Source organism: Juglans regia, chromosome 3 (assembly GCF_001411555.2).
Source record: "Juglans regia cultivar Chandler chromosome 3, Walnut 2.0, whole genome shotgun sequence".
NCBI lineage: Eukaryota > Viridiplantae > Streptophyta > Magnoliopsida > Fagales > Juglandaceae > Juglans > Juglans regia.
In genome coordinates, this window is record NC_049903.1 from 30,860,675 (window position 1) to 30,882,143 (window position 21,469).

General features: G+C 36.7%; 3 protein-coding genes and 1 long non-coding RNA gene across 4 annotated transcripts; 2 read left to right on the plus strand and 2 right to left on the minus strand.

Annotated features, from left to right (window-relative positions):
* The first annotated feature begins 26 nt into the window (after positions 1-26).
* On the plus strand, positions 27-373 carry LOC118347902. Its single transcript, XR_004801057.1, has 2 exons — positions 27-118; positions 216-373. It is a non-coding gene; the product is annotated as an uncharacterized LOC118347902 (long non-coding RNA).
* A 2,306-nt stretch (positions 374-2,679) lies between these two features.
* Positions 2,680-4,951, minus strand: LOC108979935 (E3 ubiquitin-protein ligase RDUF1-like). The gene has a single exon (XM_035688651.1). The coding sequence runs from the start codon at positions 4,545-4,547 to the stop codon at positions 3,423-3,425; it is 1,125 nt and encodes a 374-aa protein (XP_035544544.1). The 5' UTR covers positions 4,548-4,951; the 3' UTR covers positions 2,680-3,422.
* Positions 4,952-14,724: 9,773 nt separating this feature from the next.
* LOC108979936 (hsp70-binding protein 1) lies at positions 14,725-17,651 on the plus strand. The gene is made up of 6 exons (XM_018950733.2): positions 14,725-14,997; positions 15,199-15,341; positions 15,451-15,501; positions 16,128-16,349; positions 16,456-16,558; positions 16,761-17,651. Exons 1-6 carry the CDS (start codon positions 14,912-14,914, stop codon positions 17,332-17,334), a joined length of 1,179 nt encoding a protein of 392 aa, XP_018806278.1. The 5' UTR covers positions 14,725-14,911; the 3' UTR covers positions 17,335-17,651.
* A 134-nt stretch (positions 17,652-17,785) lies between these two features.
* LOC108979932 (protein SRG1-like) lies at positions 17,786-19,990 on the minus strand. Its single transcript, XM_018950729.2, has 4 exons — positions 19,718-19,990; positions 19,328-19,575; positions 18,924-19,248; positions 17,786-18,043 (listed from the first exon to the last, which is right to left on the minus strand). Exons 1-4 carry the CDS (start codon positions 19,988-19,990, stop codon positions 17,786-17,788), a joined length of 1,104 nt encoding a protein of 367 aa, XP_018806274.2.
* Between the last annotated feature and the right edge of the window lie 1,479 nt (positions 19,991-21,469).

Sequence of the window (21,469 nt, forward strand, 5' to 3'; positions counted from 1 at the left end):
CACAGGGTTTTGCTTGCCCAACTTGGATAAGGCCACGTCAAGATTCTTGCTGTTTTGTGGATAAGGCTGGGTCCCAACCCCTTTGATCCAAGAAAACCAACCTCTCATTTTTTGCGAGGTGGTTTTACTGCTTGATGCTCAACGTGTTGCAAGTTCTTGTAAATTTTTTCGCCATTACTTTTAAGAAATGAACCAACGTTTATGGTGCTTTGCAGAACTCCTACTCATGCTGTGATTCAACTATGGGTGACTGGAGCTCAAAGCTGGTGTGTGGTATGTAATGTATGAATGATGAGTAGAAAAATTCATTTACTTTATATATGAACAAGTCTTTAAGCTCTTCATTCCATGGCCGAAACATCCACAACTTCTGAAATTTTCACGAACTGGTATTTAGAAGAGCATTAGCATACTTTCGCTGATGCTCACAGAAGGGAAAAAGCAATCAATATCTATTAAACTCGAAAGAGCATGAAAAACACAGACTCCATCGATTAAGATTCCTGGTTTCAGAGAAAGCTTGATAATTGAGGTACATGGAACGTAGACAAGATAAGATGAAGGGCATACAAAAGTCTGATGTAATGAAGGTATTATAATATGATCTTATGTCCCGCTCCCATTATTTTTGCTGTTTTTTTTTTTAATCATAACTCATCAAAGGAACTGGTTTTACCAGCTGCACACTCTGCTGCTCGGTATTATTGGCATTCTCAATTTCCAACTTTTGTTTCTCTTCCCAGAACTTCAAAAAAAACATGATGTTCTATGCATTAAACAACGGTATGCTATCAACTTATTATCTCAAATGGGTGCATCCGGTAATGCCAATTCAAACGTACCCAAAATACAGATACGCGCAGCGCTGCATACCAACAAAAGAGACAGGACCTCAAGCTCGGTCCAATGTTTATCTGGTTGCAAAAAATGGCATCAACTGCTTGCAGTACACGACGCCCGCATATTTAATGCACTTTTTTGTATGGATGAGCTAACGGTAGTTTTAAGAAGAAAAGCATAAAGATAAGAATACTTGGACTCGAATATCTTTTCGCAAAAATGAGCTGACGGCAAAGACCTCTGACAAACCATACGCAGAACAGCATATATCCTTGTTTGGCATTTTATTTTCTAGTAATGTTCATAATGGGAACAACAACCTGTGGCTTTTCCTACACAGAAAGGCACTCGTATTTCTTATACCGCTCTAATGCTTATCATTTAGCTGCAGAGGCAGTTCAGAATATGCTAAGAGATGAGCACACAAGAAAATGGCTACAAGTTCGACCTTGCCTAACAATACATGATTCCATAGATCTTTCAAACGATGAACATTGTCACTTGCTCAATAACAACATTTTTATGAAGGAGAAAGAGCAAGCTGATATGTATTATTGGGAGGCATACCACATGACTAAACTATAAATTCTAACTGAAGGCCAACTCTAACTGCATAGCTGTCCTCCCCTCCTTCCAAACATTCTAGACGTAAATCTTTACTAATTCAAAAATTCCCTTTCCTTGATACTGTCTGAGATGTAGTTATAAAAAAGACAGAGGGTAAGTTATAAAGGTAGCCATGAGTGCGAAGTTTCACACTAGCTACTCATTAAATTGTGCTTTATAATTGAATCTAAGGAAGCTTCAAATTGACTAGATTTTTTTTAAGGTTATAACATAGATGTGACTAGTGCTTTCTATTGGTTGTTACACATGGAACTAGAGCCACCTAATAAAACAAGTCAAGTGATACTAGGAAGTGTATGACATGGCACCAACGAAGATGTAGAAAATTTAAGGGAAGTTTGTAACACCCCAACCCCACATATTCCTCTTGCATAAAGTGAGTAGTAGGTTATAACAATAGTCACAACTAAATCCCACATTAGCCATTTACTGGGTGAACTAAACTTTATAATTGATTCTAAGAAAAATCATAAATTGACTAATCTTTTGGGGTTATGACTAGCGCTTTCCCATATAACTTTTCGCATTCGGATCCAAAATGAATTCAACATTTGTTATCAGCTGTATACCAAAGTTGGTTTGCTCCTTCAAGATCGAATCCACACTGGATCACATGACCCATTTTAGGGGAAGCAAATGCCTGTCGATTCTAGTGTTTCATATAGATTTCCAATTCCCACCTTATTCCTTTGTAGACGAGAGTTGTCTAACAGAAGATGCGCATCAATAATTATAATCTCATGCCAACATAATTTCTTGTGCCCCCATCTTATTCTATAATTTCAACAGTGCTGGTACAATGATGTAATCTGAAGTCCTCTGCAGGCTCTGCCTAAGGTGTAACCCAACCAACATAAGCAAGAGATGCTTAAATTCAAGAGCCAGACTGCATAGCATTAAAAAGAGGAGAAGCTTAACAGCATATTCTATCATTTATTGCAAGGACATGGAATGACCTTGCATGAGTCGAGCCATATTTCTTGGATAGAGTAACAATAGCTTTAAGGGGAAAAACAAAAGTCTTTATCACAAGTTTTCCACATCAATACGCTATGAAAACTGACCTGTGGCAACCAAAGTTCTTCCTTCATCATAAGAATAGGTTTAATGAAACAAATAAAAGATACCCAACTAGTATCGGTGATCAAGAACGTCGTCTTATGAATGTACTGCAACCCGTCTATGCAAACAATAAGCAATGAGTGCATTCTACCCAACATCCGTTTCCAGAAAGCTATTGAATCGAAGATGATCAACATGGTCTCCTCGTTAACTCTTCATTCAATGGCATTGCAATCCCTAAAAGTAATAATGACCATAGTCCCATTCTTAACTACCCGTTTGTGAGCCAAACACCTATCATAATACACATTAGACTCGAAGGAACCAATTACATGGACCGAGGAAATCAAAACCTGACAAATCCCAGCAAGTAGGCCCATTGTTATTGAACATTGGCATATTGAGTCAAGAACGCCCAAAAGCAGACAAGACCACCAGAGCAGACCATGTTGCGTATGAAAATGTCAAGAACTTCTGTAAGAAAAGGCCAATATTACATACCAATCTGCTTCTAACGATACATTAAGAGAAAAAGATAACTGTTCACGATTGTAACAAAATGTCAAAAACCAGCGGTAGGACTATATGGGGATTAAAAGTAGTACAGGAACAGATACACGGCCTAGCACCTCTGCAACGTCCGAAGGCCTACTCGAACTGCAGAACTATCTTCTTCTCCTTGCATCAGTCAGAAATCTAATGGCCAGCCAAGTCCAAAATTCTCTCTGACGGAATTGTTAACAGAGAGATTCCTCAACTCTTCTTCAAAGTGTTGTTATGTACAGCAGGTAAGATCATACAACATACAAGTTTTGAAAATTTCTCTTACTGCAACAATTTAGGTAACTCAATAGATAAACTTAACAAAGAATACAACGTTAAAGAATCAAGATTCACCGAGTGGAATCATCCAAAGCCACAGGATGGCCGCGGCGCCTCCTCCACGAACGATTAAACACCGCATTAGAGCCACTCCTCCTACGAGTTAGCCCCGGTTCAGAACTCGAACGAGAGGATGATGAAGCAGGTCTAAGCCGACCGAAAAATGATAAGAAGCTACGAAACGCACGTCGCAGTCCACCGGTTTCCCTTGAGCTTCTCACACTCGTCTCCCACGAAATCCTTCTGGGAACGCCACCAGTGTTGAACCCACCATCCACCTCCGTGTAAACAACAGGTAGCTCACGCTCCGCGGCTCTTATCCCCCCAGTAAACCTACCAACGGCAAACCCACCACCAGGAAGTCTCCAAATCGTCAATCCCACGGCCTCTTCGTCTCGAGCTCCATCAGGCTCCGGTGAATTCCTACCGCTCCCACTCACACGCACATCCGTGGGCAACTCGTGCCGACACACCGGACAAGAATTCCTCATGGAGAGCCACGGTAGTATACAATCCGAATGGTAAATGTGCTTACAAGGCATCTCCCGTGCCTCCGAATCGAGCTCGAATTGCTCCTTACAGACCGCGCAATGCGACTCCGTCGAAACGTGGCTCGCGACGATCTTGATAATAGGCATCGACTCAATAGCAGCCTTTGACGCGGGCGGGTGCTCTAACCTCCCGACTCCATTTACCTCCAACTGCGCCAATTGGTCGAGGAGGCGGTCGAATCCGGAGCCCATCAAGAACTCCGACATGCTAGTGGGTAGAGGCCGGAGCCCCGAACCAGCTCCATCGTCGTAATAGAGCTCAAAATTCCCTCTTTCGGGTTCATTTCGGCCGCCTCCATCTACCGGCCCACGGAGGACGATGACGGGGTTGAAAGGCGAGCGATCCCCACCATTCCTACGGCTACGCTGGAGCCTCGGAATGGCGTTGTGTTCGGGAATGGGCGGGTCATCGATGTACACTGAGGCAGCGGGGAACCGGTGGAGCGGAGATCGAGTCGGGGTCCGGATTTCTTCGACAAATCCACCACCGCAGTCGGGGCAGAGGAAGGTGTCATTGGCACGGACCCGAACCAGTATGAATCGGTTGCATCTGTAGCACCAGTAGGAGGAGCCCATCGAAGCCATCGGGGAAATCCGCTGGGAAAGAAAGAAACGAAACCCAAAGTCCCCCTTTCTCTCAAATCTCAAATCTCAAATAAGAGGAAAAAGGCCAGCAATTTCTTGGTCAAATCCGCGAAAAGTCGATCAAAGATTAAAACTTTCGAGTAAACTTTGAGACAGAAATCAAGAAATGGAATGAGATGGTAAGCGACCACGGAAAGAGCGTCACTTCTTTGTCATCAGAGATCGTGATAGTGAAGAAAACAGAGAAATTGAATTCTGGTGATCTATGAGGAGGCTAATTGAGGAGGAATTGGGAAGCACCGAAAACCTAATTTCTAGGAAAGGTACTGAAGAAGCAGAGAGAGAGAGAGAGAGAGAGAGAGTTGTGGAAAAAGAAAATGAGAATATGAGAAGGATATGCTCAAAGGGGTAGCGTAGAAACGCACCTCAACGCGTCACAATTCAAGCGTGCAGCCCACGCATTAATTACTGAATCATTTTCATTTCTTTAATCTTTTTCCTTTTTTATTTTTGTTTATTAAAACTAATATTTTCCATTCAAAAGGAAAAAAATAAAAATAAAAATAAAAATGTAATAATGTGTTTGCCTTGTGGGCAATATTTTGAATACCGTATTGGATGTTGTATCGATCAAAGTACTGGAACGAAATATTTCGATACCGGTATCGTTTCGAAATAATATTACGGAATAGTCGATATATAAATAAATTATATATAAATACATATATATATAAATTATAAATAGTCTAGTCTGAATTGGGAGTTAAAAAATAAGCTTGTAGTTTGAAAAAATGAAAAATAAAAACACTGACCAAAATATCGGTGAGTACTGGCCGAAATTAAAGCCGGTACGAAATAGATATAGTACATATACCGACCAGACAATTGGTATAAAAAATTTCAACCGTACCAACCAATACGATACGAAATTCATAACTATGCTTGAGGGGCGTAATCGAGTTCAAGGGTGTTAAGTTTCGTTGGTTTAATTGAACTTTCCATGGCTTTAAATTTCATGTTTAATAATTAATATTATATTATTTATCTTTTTATGTACAAATTTTTACAAATCGAGTTTAATTTTCTTTTAATATCTTTAAGTTTATATATATACATATTTCAATGATAAGACGCACAAGAATTAAATAAATTTATTTAGTAATAGGAATATGATTTCCGCTGTATCTTTAAATATCTTAAATATTGCTACTATAAATATAGATATAATACTATAAAATAATAAATATGAAGTTATTTGAATTTATGAGTCAAGAAAAATACTACTTTGTCCACTCAACTTGTCCCCTCATCTTAACACTTCATGTATTTTAATTTTTTTTTTACTTAATAGTTAAGAAAATGACTATTAATATATTGATATATTTTTTATATTTTTTAAAAATGTTTTAAAATATAAAAATTTATGAATAAAAAAATTAAAACAAAAATTGAAAATACCAATTTGGCCTAGCGGTCACTTGGAGCGGTGCTACTCAGATGACAGAGTAGCACCGCTCTATGAGTCAATCCAAGATTTTAAGCAAGTTGTACCAAATTTTATACGAACTATGTCGTTTAATAATTGATCATAATTTTATGTTGATGAACACCTTATTTAATGGACAAATCAAGCTCGAATTTAAATAAGTCAATCTAAAACGATTTTTCGAGTAGTATTGTTTATTTATAATCTTAATTATAAATATTACAAAATTATATCATATTTCTATTTTTGTTTCTCTTTAATCTAAAGAGTTTGAATAGAATTTTAACTTTTTTTTTTTAAAATAATGCAAACATTCATAAGCAATCAATCAAACGCCAGAAAGCATGCATTATAGTTTCACATATTATTTTACAGATGAGACAATTTGTATTTTCACCGATCTTCCTATTAAAAAGTAGGGCTTTTGTAGGAAGAGAATCAATACCTACCCTCCATAGGAAGTGCTTGGTAGACCAGAAACATTTAGCTTCTAGATTTTCTTTCATCTCCCATCTGCTTGCTCAAATCTTGATGACTTCCACTTTTTGTCTTCTTATGTTGTGGGCCACATAATAAGCACACCTAACTATAAATTTACCATCTTTGTTGTAGTTCCATATTAACTTGTCCTCTGTACCTCTACTACTTATAGGTATATGATACTCGCCAATTAATGCCTTCAAGTATAAAAGCATAACTAGTATATTTGGTGAGATCCCAAGATCATTTCCTCAGGGACAATGGGTTTCACAAGTTTTACAATGCAAAAATATGCAAGGACAAAAAGAAAACGTAAGATAATGTGATTGTCTGTGTTCTGGATTTTCTGTATAAAAAATTTACAAAACTATAAAATGATCAACGGCATATGTATAGAGGTTGTGGGAAATATGGATCACGTATTTGGTTGTGAATCAGTGAAAACTTGGATTTCATTTTGAAGATAAAAAAAAAAAAAAAAAAAAAACAACGAGATTAAAATCCTCTTGATACTGAAATTATAAATTTTGTATGTACCGATGTGGATTCACACAAAATGATGCAATCAAAATCTGAACAAAGAAAAAGGTCTAAGAAACAGTTTAACAAGCACTTGGGTTGTAGGTTAGGGTTTCATTTTAATCGAATAAAGGATTCGATTTTTAGGTGCTATCTGCTATTACTAACCCAATCAAGGAATCAATAACTTTGAAATAAAGCATGCAATTTACACACCAATATTTAAAATCCCTCGTCAAATTAATATCCAACATCGTGTTTAGCTCTCGATAAGAGGAATCCTTGATTGATTCAATTTTTTGTTGTGTTGTGAGTCTACAACAAATTAAGAACAAGAAATTCCTCGAATACTCGCATGCAAATCATGTTTATCAACATAATGAAGAGAATAATATGAAAATCACAGATACCAAACAATTATCGAAGCAAATGAAAACCTTCCTCTGCAACCCAAGTTTCAAATCTAGCCTCAGATCATCATTTTGTTGATGAACACAAGCACAATAAAAACACTAACAACTATCAGTGAAAGATTCAGAAAAACGAAGAAAGAAAATCCTAATGCTTCCCACAAAAAAGAATGAATCTTCCTCTGGCACTTCTCCTCCTTTTATTCTCATCTCTATTGCCTTTTTCTCTCTCTTGTAACTAATTCTCCCTCGATGTTCATGGATCTACCCTCAAGGGTTTTCTCTCTTTGCTCCCGAGGGTCTCTAAATTCTTCCTGTAGCCCTCTTCTTTTCCTTTTGATCAGTACATGACTTAAGTCCCTTGTAAGAGTCATGGGCCAATTTTGGCCTTGAGCCTATCATGCGGCCAGGAGTACTATAATGGATTAATTTCAACAGGTTAGTATGCCTTACAAAAGGCCCAGCATTAGTAAGTAAATGGGCCTAATAATCATTTTGCATATTATTAAAACTATTTTTCAGAATATTGTGTATTTTAATATTTGGGACAAATATAACTTGCTAAATCAAGTAATTCTAATGGACAAGTTAATCACAATCTCTCACTAATCATTATCATGTCAGCTTTCTCATTGTTAAAATTAGCTCTTATGATCAGCTCTTCATTCCACACTTTCAAGTCTTATATAATTAAATCACTCACTTTTGCTTCCGAATCCAATGAAGAAACTTGAGATTGCATACAATAAGTTGATGGTTTAGGCAGCCACTTTTGTCCTCAGATTTTAATCTGCTTACCATTACCTACCCTCCAAATCATACCTTCATTCATGAACTCTTTTGCTAACCACACAGTCGTCCAGATTAATGATGGAGAACTGCCCAATTTAGCATCCAATATACTTCCTCCATTGAAATATTTTCATTTATAAACTCTTGCCACTGGTGATGAAGGATAATGTAAAAACCTCCAACTATGCTTTGCTAGTAAAGCCATATTAAAATTTTCTGTATTTCGAAATCCCAAACCTCCATTACTCTTTGCCCTTCCCAAATAATCTCAACTCTTCCAATTTATACCATTCTTATTTTGGTGATTAACCCACCAAAATTTAGCCAACATAGTTGAGATCTCATGGTAGAGTCTTTTAGGGAGTTTAAAGACATTCATAGTGTAGGTAAGAACAAGCTGCAATACAACTTTGATTAGGATTTTTTTTTTCCCTACCTTAGATAAATAGCTATTTATTTTCCGCCAAATTCGATCTTTAATTCCTCTAAATGTATTATATTTAACTTTCTTACTATAGATGGCAATCCCATGTATTTTTCATAGCTCCCAAAGGCCACTGCACCTGCTTCCCTAACAATATGATTTTTTATTGTTGCTCTAGTATTTGAACTAAAGAAGATAGATGTCTTATGTCGATTCGATTTATGACAAGATGTTTTCTTCTATACCTTAAGTAATAGTTGTAAACTATCCCAACCCAATTGTTTTGCCCTACAGAAGATGACACAATCATCTGTAAATAGTAGATGATTGATTCTTGGTCCCATTCTTGCCACTTTAACTCCTCTTATTAGATCCTTCTGCTCTGATCTGTTAAGCAAGGAACTTAATTCCTCTACACATAAAATAAAGAGGTAGGGAGAAAGAGGATCTCCCTGTCTCAGACCACATTTTGGAATAATTCTTTCACCTGGTTTTCCATTTACTAACACAGAATAATGTACTGTTTTGACACGGTTAATGATTAATGCAATCCATCTCTGCTCAAATCCTATCTTCCTCATCAATGCTGCTAAATAACCATACTCCACATGATCATATGTCTTCGATATATCTAGCTTCAAAGCCATACTTTATTGAATGCCTTTTTCCTTAGTCTTCAAGGTGTGAAGAACTTCATAGACAGCCATGATATTATCAGAAATTAACTTCTCTGGAATAAAGGCACTCTGAGAAAATGCAATGATTTCTGGTAGCACTTTCTTAAATCCGTTTGCTAGTCTTTGAAATTATCTTATATAGTACGTTACACAGACTTATAAGTTTAAAATCCTACACAACCTTAGGATTATTAACCTTTGAAATCAAAGCAATATATGTAAAATTCAGAGTTGGTGAAGTAATCCCATTATTTAGAAAATCAAGGGCTGCAATTCATACCTCTCCTCTTTAACTATGCTCCAATATTTTTATAGAACCTTGCTCCAAAGCCATCAGGTCCAAGTGACTTTAATGGAGACATTTGGCTGAGTGCTTCATTAATTTCTTCTACTGTGAAACTTTTTCACAGTTGCTCATTCATCTGTGTTGTGAGGCTGACCTCTACAGTATCCAAAACAACTTTTATATCCTCTGAGAAATGAGATGTAGAGGAGGAATTTCCTTCAAAGTAATCTTTAAAGGGCCTCTTTATTCCCTCCATCCTTGTCTACAAATTATTACTGGTATCTTTAATCTGTAGTATGTTGATTCTCCTCCTTCGTTCAGTTGCATAAACATGAAAGTACTTTGTTTTCCTATCCCCATGTTGGTACCAATTTCTCTCCAGTTTCTCTTTGTGTCCATTTTAGATCCTCCTGTTCTAGCATGATACCCACCTCTTTCTTTAGCTTCTTTATTTCCTCCATATTCCCAATTCCTTCATTTAACTGCATCTGTCTCAATTGCTCAGTTTTCTCTTTGATTATTATCTCCCTATGCTTAAAAGTGTGACTGCTCTATTTGCTGAGAGCAGAACTAAAAAATTGTAATCTTCTTTGTACTCTATTCATTGGAGCTGAGATTGAAACCTCTTTCTTCCATTCTACTTTTATGATTTTACCACAATTTTCCTCTAGTGCCCAACTGATTTCATACTTAAATTTCATTATTTATGCAAAATTGTTGTTGGGAGTGGCTGGTAGCAGGATTGGGTGTATTTACACCTTTTACACCATCCAATTATAAGGTGATACATTAGAGTTTTTTTAAAAGTGAAATAGAATTGATTGTAGTGAATTGTAGGAACTTTTGGTCTCAGGACCCATGCCTTTTTCCCCTCTCTTCAATGTTTTCCTTGTTCACTCATTTCGGCCTTTCTCTCTCCTTCAAAGTATCCGATAATCTGGACCCCGATTCTCAGCCTTCCCTCTCTGGTATTGTAAAACTGATCGAGAAGTAAAAACTGGTAAGGCCAGACATTCTTAAATTCTTTCTTAACACATTACCATGGTATATTGCTTCATTCTCAGTCTGCATTAGAGGTTGCCAAATATTCGGTTAACCCAAAATATTCATCGAAATTGGTTTCAAAATTATAGCAGCCACATATAATGTATAAAGAACGCACCAAAATGCATCACAAAAGTGAAATTCAAACAATTCGCACTTTGAAAGGTCATAACATTAGAAAAGTATTGATAAAGTTTAGGATAATATTTTTACACATAAATTATATTCTACAAGATGAAATAGATAATTAGCAGCGTTCTTAAGCCACAAAATAAACAACCATCCCATCCTCATTCCAAATTAAATTGAAATTAATTTCATTCACCTCAACCACAACCCCACCCAAATAATGAATTAGAAAAACCCACATGTCCAGACAACAACCTTCATAAACATGCGAATCCCACTTTCGCAAATGGACAAAAGTACACTCAACAAATAAGTTCCGAACTGGATCTATTTGTATAGAGAGAGAGAGTGCGAGAGAGGGAGAGAGACCAAGATTGAAAGGGCTTCTTCTGAAGAATGAGAAATACTACTGCTGCTTTCGTTGAACTTGTGACCTCATCGGTTGTGCTAAGGTTCTAAACGGGATTTGTTCGGATAGAGAGAGAGAGTGCTGAGAAATATTGTAACTGGATCTGTTTAGATAAAGAGAGAGAGTGAGAGAGTGAGAGAGGGAGAGATATAAGACTGGAAGGTTTTTGGAGAATGATAAAATGCTCTCAGTGCGCACCCATGGTAAATTAAGTGAGTCTCTTACATGTCTATTTTTTATTGGTTGGTGTAATTCTAAAGTTTACACCGGTTCTGACTTGAAGCTTTTCTCATTGTTGTTCTGCCTCTTACTCGAATTTAGCATAATAGATTTATGATTAGAACTACAAGCTGCTAACTTCTCTACACTCACATCACTATAAGATTCAAACAATTTCAAGTTTGCTACCACCTTGTCTAATCTTTCCTTTGTAAAAGATTCATCACAGTGATTTTTTATTACATCATGTATAAATAAGTTTCATGTCTAACCCATATCAAACATATTACAATTTTATAAAGCCATTATGAACCTTTCCATTTGACTTTCATTTCTAGGCCTCCCCCCATATTTCTCCTTCTAAGTTAAAATCTCATTGAAATCTCCTATAACACACAACATATTAGTAGGTGGTTTAAGGGACTCCAACAATTCCCAGCTTTCTTTTCTCTTACTTACTTCTGGTTGGCCACAGAAGCCTGTTAAAATCCACCTGCATTTCTCATTTTGATTTGTCACTCATCCATTAATATGTCTTTGTGAGTAGTTGGTACTCTCAACATTCAATTCTTCTTTCCATAGCAACATGAGTCCTCCACTTCTACCTACTAAGTCCACCACAAAACATCCTTCATACCCTAATCACTTTTTTAGAAAATTTGTTCAACCAGACTTAAGCATGGTCTCCGTTAGAAAAACCAAGCTGAGCTTCTTATCCCTTACCATAAAGATAAGGTTCTGAACTATTCGGGGGTTCCCTAGCCACTAGTAGTTTCAACTTAAGGTTTTCATTGGTAATGGTGGGGTTGCTTAGCAACCTTCGCCAACTCTAAGCAACCCCCGCCAATTCATCACCATTCACCTACATTGGTCCGTCATTCATTCTCTTGATTCTTTTTTCCCACTACATCATGCATTTCAGTTTCCACTACCTCTAGCCAATCTCTTTTCTTACCCACTATAACATGAGTATTAGAAAATGTACCATTTCCTCTCGCCAGTCGTTTCTAGCTTCCTGATCCGTGCTTCTTGATTTCTACTTTCCTTTCCTTACTAAGCAGCACCGTCTCCTAAACATCAGTATCAAGTGAAATGGTGTCTTTGCTCTTGTCGATACAAGCCAATGGTTCTTCTAGTGAATTGTCAACACAATTAGGCCATAAATTAGAGTCTAGCCCACTTTGGTTCTCTCCTTCATTTCCTGCACTTTTTTCTCCCCCAGGACATTGATATTGTCTCCAGGAGATACAATCATATCCCAATTTTGAATCCATAACCCCTCGCCTTCATCCACCGTTAGGAAATTTGAATTTCCTTTTAGAATACTCACATCTGTTTATTTCTTCCTATCCTTTAATTCCTTTTCGGTCTCCATTACATTTTGATTGGTTCTAAAAAAGTTAGCCATTTTTTTTTTTTGCCTTAATCCCTTTTTTCCACCCATCGTTGTCATGATCACCTTCTCATTTAGGCCCGAGGTCTGTTACCTCTCCTCTACCCTCTTCCCCTCCGCCATTACTTCCAAACTTTCCTATTCTGCTGCTAGTCTCTGCCTGTAGGCATGGCCCAAGTTAATTTGCCATTCCTTCTCTCATTTCCTTCTATTGTTTACACAACTGAGTGTCATGCATTATTCTTTCACAGGTGAAACACACCCGAGATAGTTTCTCATATTTTAATGGAATCCACACTCTTGAACCATTCACCCTGATTGTTTGTCCTCTAGCTAGTGCCTTAGTAAGATCAATTTCCACTTTTACTCTAAGGCACTTCCCCCATCCTATCCTATCTTTATCATCATCTACATCTTCCACTTTTCCAATCGAATTGCCTATTCTCTACCCCGTGTCTCTATTTGTGTTTACCAATGGCAAATTATACAATTGCACCCACAAAGACTCATGATCAAAGTTTATTTTCCTTGATTGTGATTCACCTTCAAATCTCCTTATGACGAACATGCTATTATCAAATAGCCAAGGTCTGCCTTCTTCAACTTTTTGCTTATCCACATGAGTATTGAAGACTAACAAATAAATTCGTACCCACTTCTTGAAATGTTTCTTGTTTACTCTGAGTCCATATCTTAGCCATAGTAGATGAAATTACTAACTTGCTTATAACCCGATCTAGACATACTTTCCCAATCAGGCATTTCTCTCATTTCTTTTGTATTGTCTTTGTTTCATCTTCATTCAAGTCGATTGTCTCCGCTTCTTCTTCTGTTAACTTCATTTGTTCTCATAACTCCTCCAACTCTTTCAATTCCACCCTTCGCTACTCACTCCCTCTTCGAAAAATCTTCCGCTTTCTTTATTATTCAACACAAGTTCTACTGACCTTCACCACCTCTAGTTTCGCTCAAGTGGAAACTCTCAAGAGAGACCAAAGAGGAGACTCTTCAATACTTTTTGAGTTTCAACAGTTAGATTTATAAGATATTCGAATCTAGCTATCTTTCATTAAATATTTGTCATTCAAACGTTTGTCTTTAAAACCTTTTTAAGATTTTCACGTGACTCAATGGGAACAAAAGCTCTGATTAACAAATTATATAAATATATTTATATATTTTTCAAGTAATAAAAATACGAAGTTATTCCATAATATATACTAAATATTTAATGTTATAATTATAATTTTTATTAACAATCATAAAAGTTATAAAGAAAAATATTATATACTATACTCTCATTTTTCTTATTATTACAATGAGATAAAAGTGTGATGTAAATGTAATATATGGTATAATTCAATTGTAAAAGAATTTAACTTCTCGATCTTTTTAATGCTTATAAACCTTGAAATAAGAACTAATAGGTCACGTACATTAGGTTTCATTCTTTTAGAAAAAGGGAAATGCTATTAATCATCTCAATTCTCATCATTTTCTCATTATCTCATGATGTGGCATTAGATGATAGGTTCACAAGTGAAATATAATAAATAATTTACAATCATCTAATGTCGCATCATGAAATAATGAAATTATGATGATAAAATAAATAATTAATAGATTTTTTCTTTAAAAAAACTTATGATTTTTATAATTGTTTCAAATTTGATCCAAATATCGTTTAAAACCAATAAAAAAATATTTCTTATTTTTTCATTATTTTAATTTTTGTTGGCTAATTGGTTTCTACTTTGCATTTTTTTTTTCAATTGGTTTGTGACATTCGCATGCGCATATGTCACAAATTGGTCATCACAGGCCGGGCCTTAATTGGGCCCGAAAACCATAGACGAGTCAAGCCCACTAACTTTACCTTTCTGATCTCAAGTCACCACCTCTCTCTCGCAATCTCGAGATCTTTCCTGAACCCTCTATTTGCTGCCTACATATACCACTCTAATTCCATTTCAAGGATTCTTCTCTACATTTCCGCTTTCCTCGCTAACCAAGCAAAGAAGAAGAAGAAGAAGAACGAAGCAGAAGAAGAAAGGGTGTTTTATTTTTTAATTTTAGGCTTCTGGGTTGTAGTAATAATGGCTAAAGACGGACCCAACTGGGAGGGATTGCTCAAATGGAGCCTCGCTCACGCCGATGGTACTCAGCCCCCTCGTAATTTGAGGTATCGTTCGTGGTCCCTTTGATCGATTCAAGTAAACTAGTCTATGAATTAAATATCATTTCTCGCTGTTTTCTGAAGTTTTATTAGAAGCAAATTTCTCTGTGTAACTGGAAATCTAAGGTTCTTGAAGATAATCTTGTTAGGTGCTCGAACAGCATTTAACTTTAATGAAATGGGCGTTGATTAATTTGTGTTCAACAGTGAGGAGGATCGAAGATGGTTCATGGAGGCTATGCAATCACAGACCGTTGATGTTATTAAGCGTATGAAGGAGATAACTCTTGTTATGCAAACTCCTGAGCAAGTCTTAGAGGCTCAAGGAGTGACTCCCGCAGATATTGAAGGTGACAATCACGAAAGCATAGTTTTATTTGTCCTTTTTTCTCCCAATTTTCATGCAGTTTTTATGGAATATTGATTTGGGCTTCTGTTCGTGGTCTTGTATTCTGGTAGATATATTGGATGAGTTACAAGAGCACGTGGAGTCTATTGACATGGCCAACGGTAAGTTCTTACATCTGGCGGATGTTTATATTGTTTTGTAAAGCTTCTCTAATGGTGGTATTACATTGGGGGATTTGGTAGTTGTATCTTATGGTACTTGCTTTTAGTTGTAATATGCGAATGAGTGCTTGTTAGTGACTATCATCTTGATGGTTGATATCATGTCCATGTATCGCACCATATAATCATATGTTCTCCAGGTCTTTTGGATGCTTGACACTAAATTATCTAGTCATTTGCCTGCTGCTATATTCTTAAAAGGGCTTTCATTATGTATCCTATCTGCTTATTACAAAGAATTTTTATTAGCTGTTCCTTCAATCACTCGAGAGGGAGATAAAGTTGCTGAAGTGTTTGGCTTGCTCTTCTTGAAAATATTTTCAAAAAATACCCATGAAATGTCATGCCATTGAATGATGTTAGGTGAATTGAGGAATTGATCCAATTTGAATCGATGTTTTATGATAATAGGATGTTGTCGTTGGATTTTTATATATAGCATCAGATGCAATGATTTTTAATATATATAACAGTATTATGCACTTCGTTTTTTCTTGTCTTAATACTGCTTTAGTTATGTTCAAGAGTTTGCCTCATCTCTTTGGCTGCTAATGCATTTGTGCCAGACCTGCACTCAATCGGTGGTTTGGTCCCTCTTCTTGGTTACCTGAAAAACTCCCATGCAAATATTCGGGCAAAGGCTGCTGAAGTTGTAGCAACTATTGTCCAGAATAATCCCCGCAGTCAACAACTAGTCATGGAAGCAAATGGCTTAGAACCTCTCCTCTCCAATTTTACTTCAGACCCTGATGTGGCTGTTCAAACTAAAGCACTTGGGGCACTATCTTGTAAGCACTGACTGTAGTTCTGTAAAGAACATCTTTTGTGGTTAAATTATAGTTGCTTAGGCTGCGACTGATATATGTAAATTTTGCTTTGGGGTTGACTCTGTAGCTTTAATCCGGCACAACAAACCGGGTATCACCGCATTCCGTCTAGCAAATGGTTATGCAGCTTTGAGAGATGCTTTAGGTTCTGATAGTGTGAGATTTCAAAGGTAACGTGTGGGAACTATTTAGTTATGTTGTCATTTTCTTTTTCCATTGGAAATGATTGAAAACTTGAAAAACAAATTGAAAAAAAAAAGGCCGGATTTGAATATATTTGGTTTTAGTATTTTGAGGTGCATATATAATTTACTATATATGTTAGATTAACTTCCTTAATCTAGATTTCTAACAAAACTAGCCACTTTTCAGGAAGGCCCTCAATTTGATCCATTACCTACTGCGTGAGAATAATTCAGATTGCAATGTAGTAAGTGAGCTAGGCTTTCCTCGCATGATGATGCACCTAGCTTCAAGTGAAGATGCAGAGGTACGAGAAGCTGCCTTTCGGGGCCTTCTTGAGCTTGCTCGTGACAAGACAGAGGGAGCCAATGGCAGTCTAGGTGAGGAAGATGAAAAATTGAAGCAGCTTCTCCAAGAACGGATTAAGGGTATCAGCTTGATGTCTCCTGAAGATCTTGCGGCTGCTTGGGAGGAGAGGCAGCTTGTAGACTCCCTGTGGAATACTTGTTACAAAGAGCCATCTTCTCTGCGAGAGAAGGGGCTTCTTGTTCTTCCTGGGGAAGATGCACTTCCACCTGATGTTGCCAGCAAGCATTTTGAACCACCTCTTAGAGCTTGGGCTGCAAACCCGTCTGCTAAAAGCCCCAGTTCTGAAAAGAAACAAACTCCTTTGCTTTTAGGATCAGGTCCTCCGCCTGATGCTGCAGATGGTCGGAATAACTCAGGTGAAGGAGAGGATGCCAATGGACAGTTGAATGGGTAAACCTAGAGAGAATATGGGGCCGGAGCAAGCCTTTGGAGCGTGGGATTTTTTGTTTTCCTAACGTATCATGCCTTTCGTTATGTATTTTTTCAGCACATCTCCCCTGCTTGTTCTCACATCCGAATCTTAGGAATGTTGCCAGAAGTTCTCGTTTGCTTTTTGCCTTAGTTTGGTACTAAAGTCTGAAGTTTGGTAGCCTTAATGAGTTAATGTGCTGTAGAATCTAGTGTTTTTCGAACTTTTGTCTTCTGATTTGGATTGATACTTTGCTCATAATATACCGTTTGTGCAATGAACAGCATACACATTGAGTTCAATCATCTCCTATAAATTTATATGGTTGTCTTTCATTGTACAAAGTATGAAAAGGCTACGGTGGAGAAGAGAAATGCAAGAAATAACGTTACATAGAAACAGAGTATGTCAAATTGTCAATCTTTCAATTTGCCCTCTACTTAAGTGTTTCCAGTTTTGCGAAGTCAGTGTGGGCCTTTCCATCCATTTTCCTCTTCATGGATTGCCTCAGATAATCTCCAAACCTGACTTTCTTGTACATCTTACTGGACCTTTCGGCATCTGACACATACCCTAATGGCTCAATTTCTACATCATCGTGTGGGCAGACAAATGCTGCATAAGATATCCTTGCCTTGCTCCCGTTTGTCACAGCCCTGTGCTCAATGCTTTTGTACTTCCCATTGCTCCATATCTGATATTACAACAAAACTAACCAAATCTTGAGTTCCAGGAATAGGTATAATTTGGATTCCATAGAATTCTGATTCCAACTCTATGGCTTAGACTGGAAAAGAGATAGATATATAAAGTGGATTTCACACGATATTTAATATTCAATAATTGTCATGAGACTTACTTTGTGTCTATCTCTCTCTTCCATTCTAGACCTTAGAGTCTTGCATGAACTCTATTACTTGTTATAAGGGCATCGAGATTCCTAATCTCAAGTGGGAGAGAGATATGCATGTGAAGTGAGTTTTATAATATTTATTGAGTAAGTGGGATGAGATACAAAATTCTCATCTTATCTCATCATTACAACTTTTTCAAATTTTTACACAAAATATAATAAACAATTCAACTTTTTTAAATCTCAAAACAATAATAATATTAAAAAATAAAATTTTAAACTTTCATCTAAAACCAAAAATTCTCATCTCACTATCTAAACCTACGCGGTGCATTCTTCATGTGCCTACTTTTCTTCCACTTAGGACTTTCAAGTTTAGAAAAAGCATAATACTATACACCACACTCTCATTCTATTTTGATCATACTAAGTAGTATGATCAAAATACTTGAAAAATATTATATCTACACTTGGTGTAAAAAACTTGAGATTTCTTGAGAAAAATATTATGTCTACACAAAAATTTTACAAAAATGCTCTCATTCTCATGCCTCTGTGTTTTCTTCAAATGATGACATGACACTAAAAACGTGGATGCCATGTCTGTGTATAATAACTTTTGTAAAATTTGTGTAGATTAGCATTTTTCCTATGCTATTATGGGAATTCCTTGCGGAATATGTTTTCTTAAAGGAGAAAGTCGAGACTTGGGGACCAATACCTCAATAGCATCTCCAACATTCACAACAAGAGCATTGGGGATGGGCTTGAGGGGCACCCATGCTCCTCCATGTCTAACTTGTAACCCGCATACATCATCCTTCTGCATGAGTATGGTTATGGTGCTTGAGTCCGAGTGTGGACTTAAACCTAGTACTTTGTCAGGAGTGCGGCAGGGAGGATAGTAGTTTACACGCAAAGCTTGTACCAACTCTTTGTGCAGACCAAGCAGAGCATCCTTTTCTGTCCCCATAATCAGAGACAGTGAACCTAGGAGCTCCACCGCGATTCTTTTGACTTCGCTCGAGTACATCTCAATGGCTTCCCTGCATTTGTGGGATAATCTTAGTTTTCAAATTGCAGAATCCTCCAGTTTTCTTGAACTCAAATGTATTGGAAACGTACCTGATTCCCTTGGGTTGGTTTGGCCAAAGTTGTAGCTTACGATATTGGGTTGGATAAACGACGAGAATAAGTGCATCGGACCAGTCGAGTGTCTGCTCTTCAGAAACCACATAAGCATGTCCGTAACCTTGTATGTCATCCGATGGCATTGAATACCTGTTCTTCTCTTCTAGTGGAAGATCAAAAAACTCAGCTGTGATGTCCTTTGTATTCTGCAGCACTTCGCTTGTTACTCCGTGATTTATCACCTGATCAAAATGCGTTTTCAATGTGAAAGCTGAGATTTTATATATGCTGGAGACTCTCAACCTCATCCAAGATGCAAAATAGCATCTTATCTGCAACCTTTTATCTCTGCTTAGTTTGCAAAATATGAATGAATATAATTACCTGAAAGAAGCCCCAGTCTTTGCATGCAAGATCCAGCCTCTTAAGCTCCTCTGCGTCTCCTTTTGACAGCAATGATAAATCAAGGACAGGAATCTCGAAGGAAAGATGAGGCTGAACTGTATCATTCTGCATGTCGTCATGTTTCCTTGCGTATCTATCAGGAATCTGAAAAGGGTCAGACCTCATCATTTCTTGAACATTTGGAACTGGAAGAGATGGTGCATAAGTGGGAACGTAAGTCTCCTCTGCAAATTCCTTCATATTGGAATCCATGTTTCCTATGCCTGGAAGAGTTGGGCTTTGAGATTTTAGTTAGTAATCCGTTCCTCAATGCTCCCATGAATTTATAGCCATAGATGATCACTTCAATCTTGTGATCTTGAACTCCCCAGAAGTGAAGATTAAATTGGTGAATAATTCCTTTGGTTCCCTATACCCAAGCCGACTTAGGACCCGTTTGGATATGAGATAAAACACTTCATTTCATCTAATTTCAACTAATAATCTTATTATTATTCATAAACCATCTCAACTCATTTCCTCTTGTCACTATCCAATATCCAAACGGACCTTATTCTTTTGTTTTTCAGGAGACGGCTGCCGCACAAGATACTGAAATTAGAAGACCACCAGTGACACTGAAAGAGAGTTTTAAGTTTTTTGAGTTTTTTGTTTTTAATGTTTTCATTCGAGAAATCGAAATTTTTTATAACTAATTCACACAAAATTAAATAATTTTATTTAAAAATTTTTACACGACGTAACATTTACGTTGTATAATTTAATTTAAACGATAAATTATATAAAAAATTAAGATTGATTTAAAAAATAATTAATCCTACATTTATGTGAGGAGGTCCCATGTCCGAAGCAGGACGTAAAGAAAAAGGACATTCAATCTCGACGTTGATAGATCAGAATCCAAGCGTAAAATGATTAATTTTGAGGTTGGTGGTTTGTGATTTGGATTTTTTTGTAACTCTATTTTCGTTACTGCATGAACGTTTCCCTAGTGGCCTCCGCCTCCTGATAATTGATAATTGACATGTGAGGAATGTTATATATAGTCATAAAATTTATAAATATTGTATAATCATTTAAAAAAATAGAATTTACTATTAAAAAAATTAATTTCTTTTCATGTAAATCTCATATTTATTCACTTTTTTCAAAGCGACTGCACGGTACTTGCATACTCACGACTGCAAGTATCATTTCTCGTAATTCTACGTATAGTCGTGGAATGCGCAAATGTCGTGCAGTCGCTTTGAAAAAAAATATGATTTATTATTAAAAAATTAATTTCTTTTCATGTGGGTTTCGTATTTATTCACTTTTTTCAAAACGACTGCATGACATTTACACACTCACGACTGCAAGTATAATTTCTCCATAACGAATGGATCATATCCATTTACATTTCCATCACGTCTTGTTGTTGCATAGCTTGCACAAAGACAGTGTATTGCATGGCTCATTTCATTTTATCTCATAATTTTATAATTTTTTCAAACTCTCATATAAAATATAATAAACAATTTAATTTTTTCAAATCTCAAAACAAAAATTATATTAAAAAATTATATTCTAATAATATTTTATTTAACTTTAAACTTTCATCTCATTTAATCTCAATTCAACTCAACTCACTATCCAAACCTCTCGTACAGCATGCATGCCACTAGTACAAGGTAAAGTGCAGTCAAAGTTGAATTCAAAATTACCAGGACTGCATCAAGGGTTAGAGGTAAT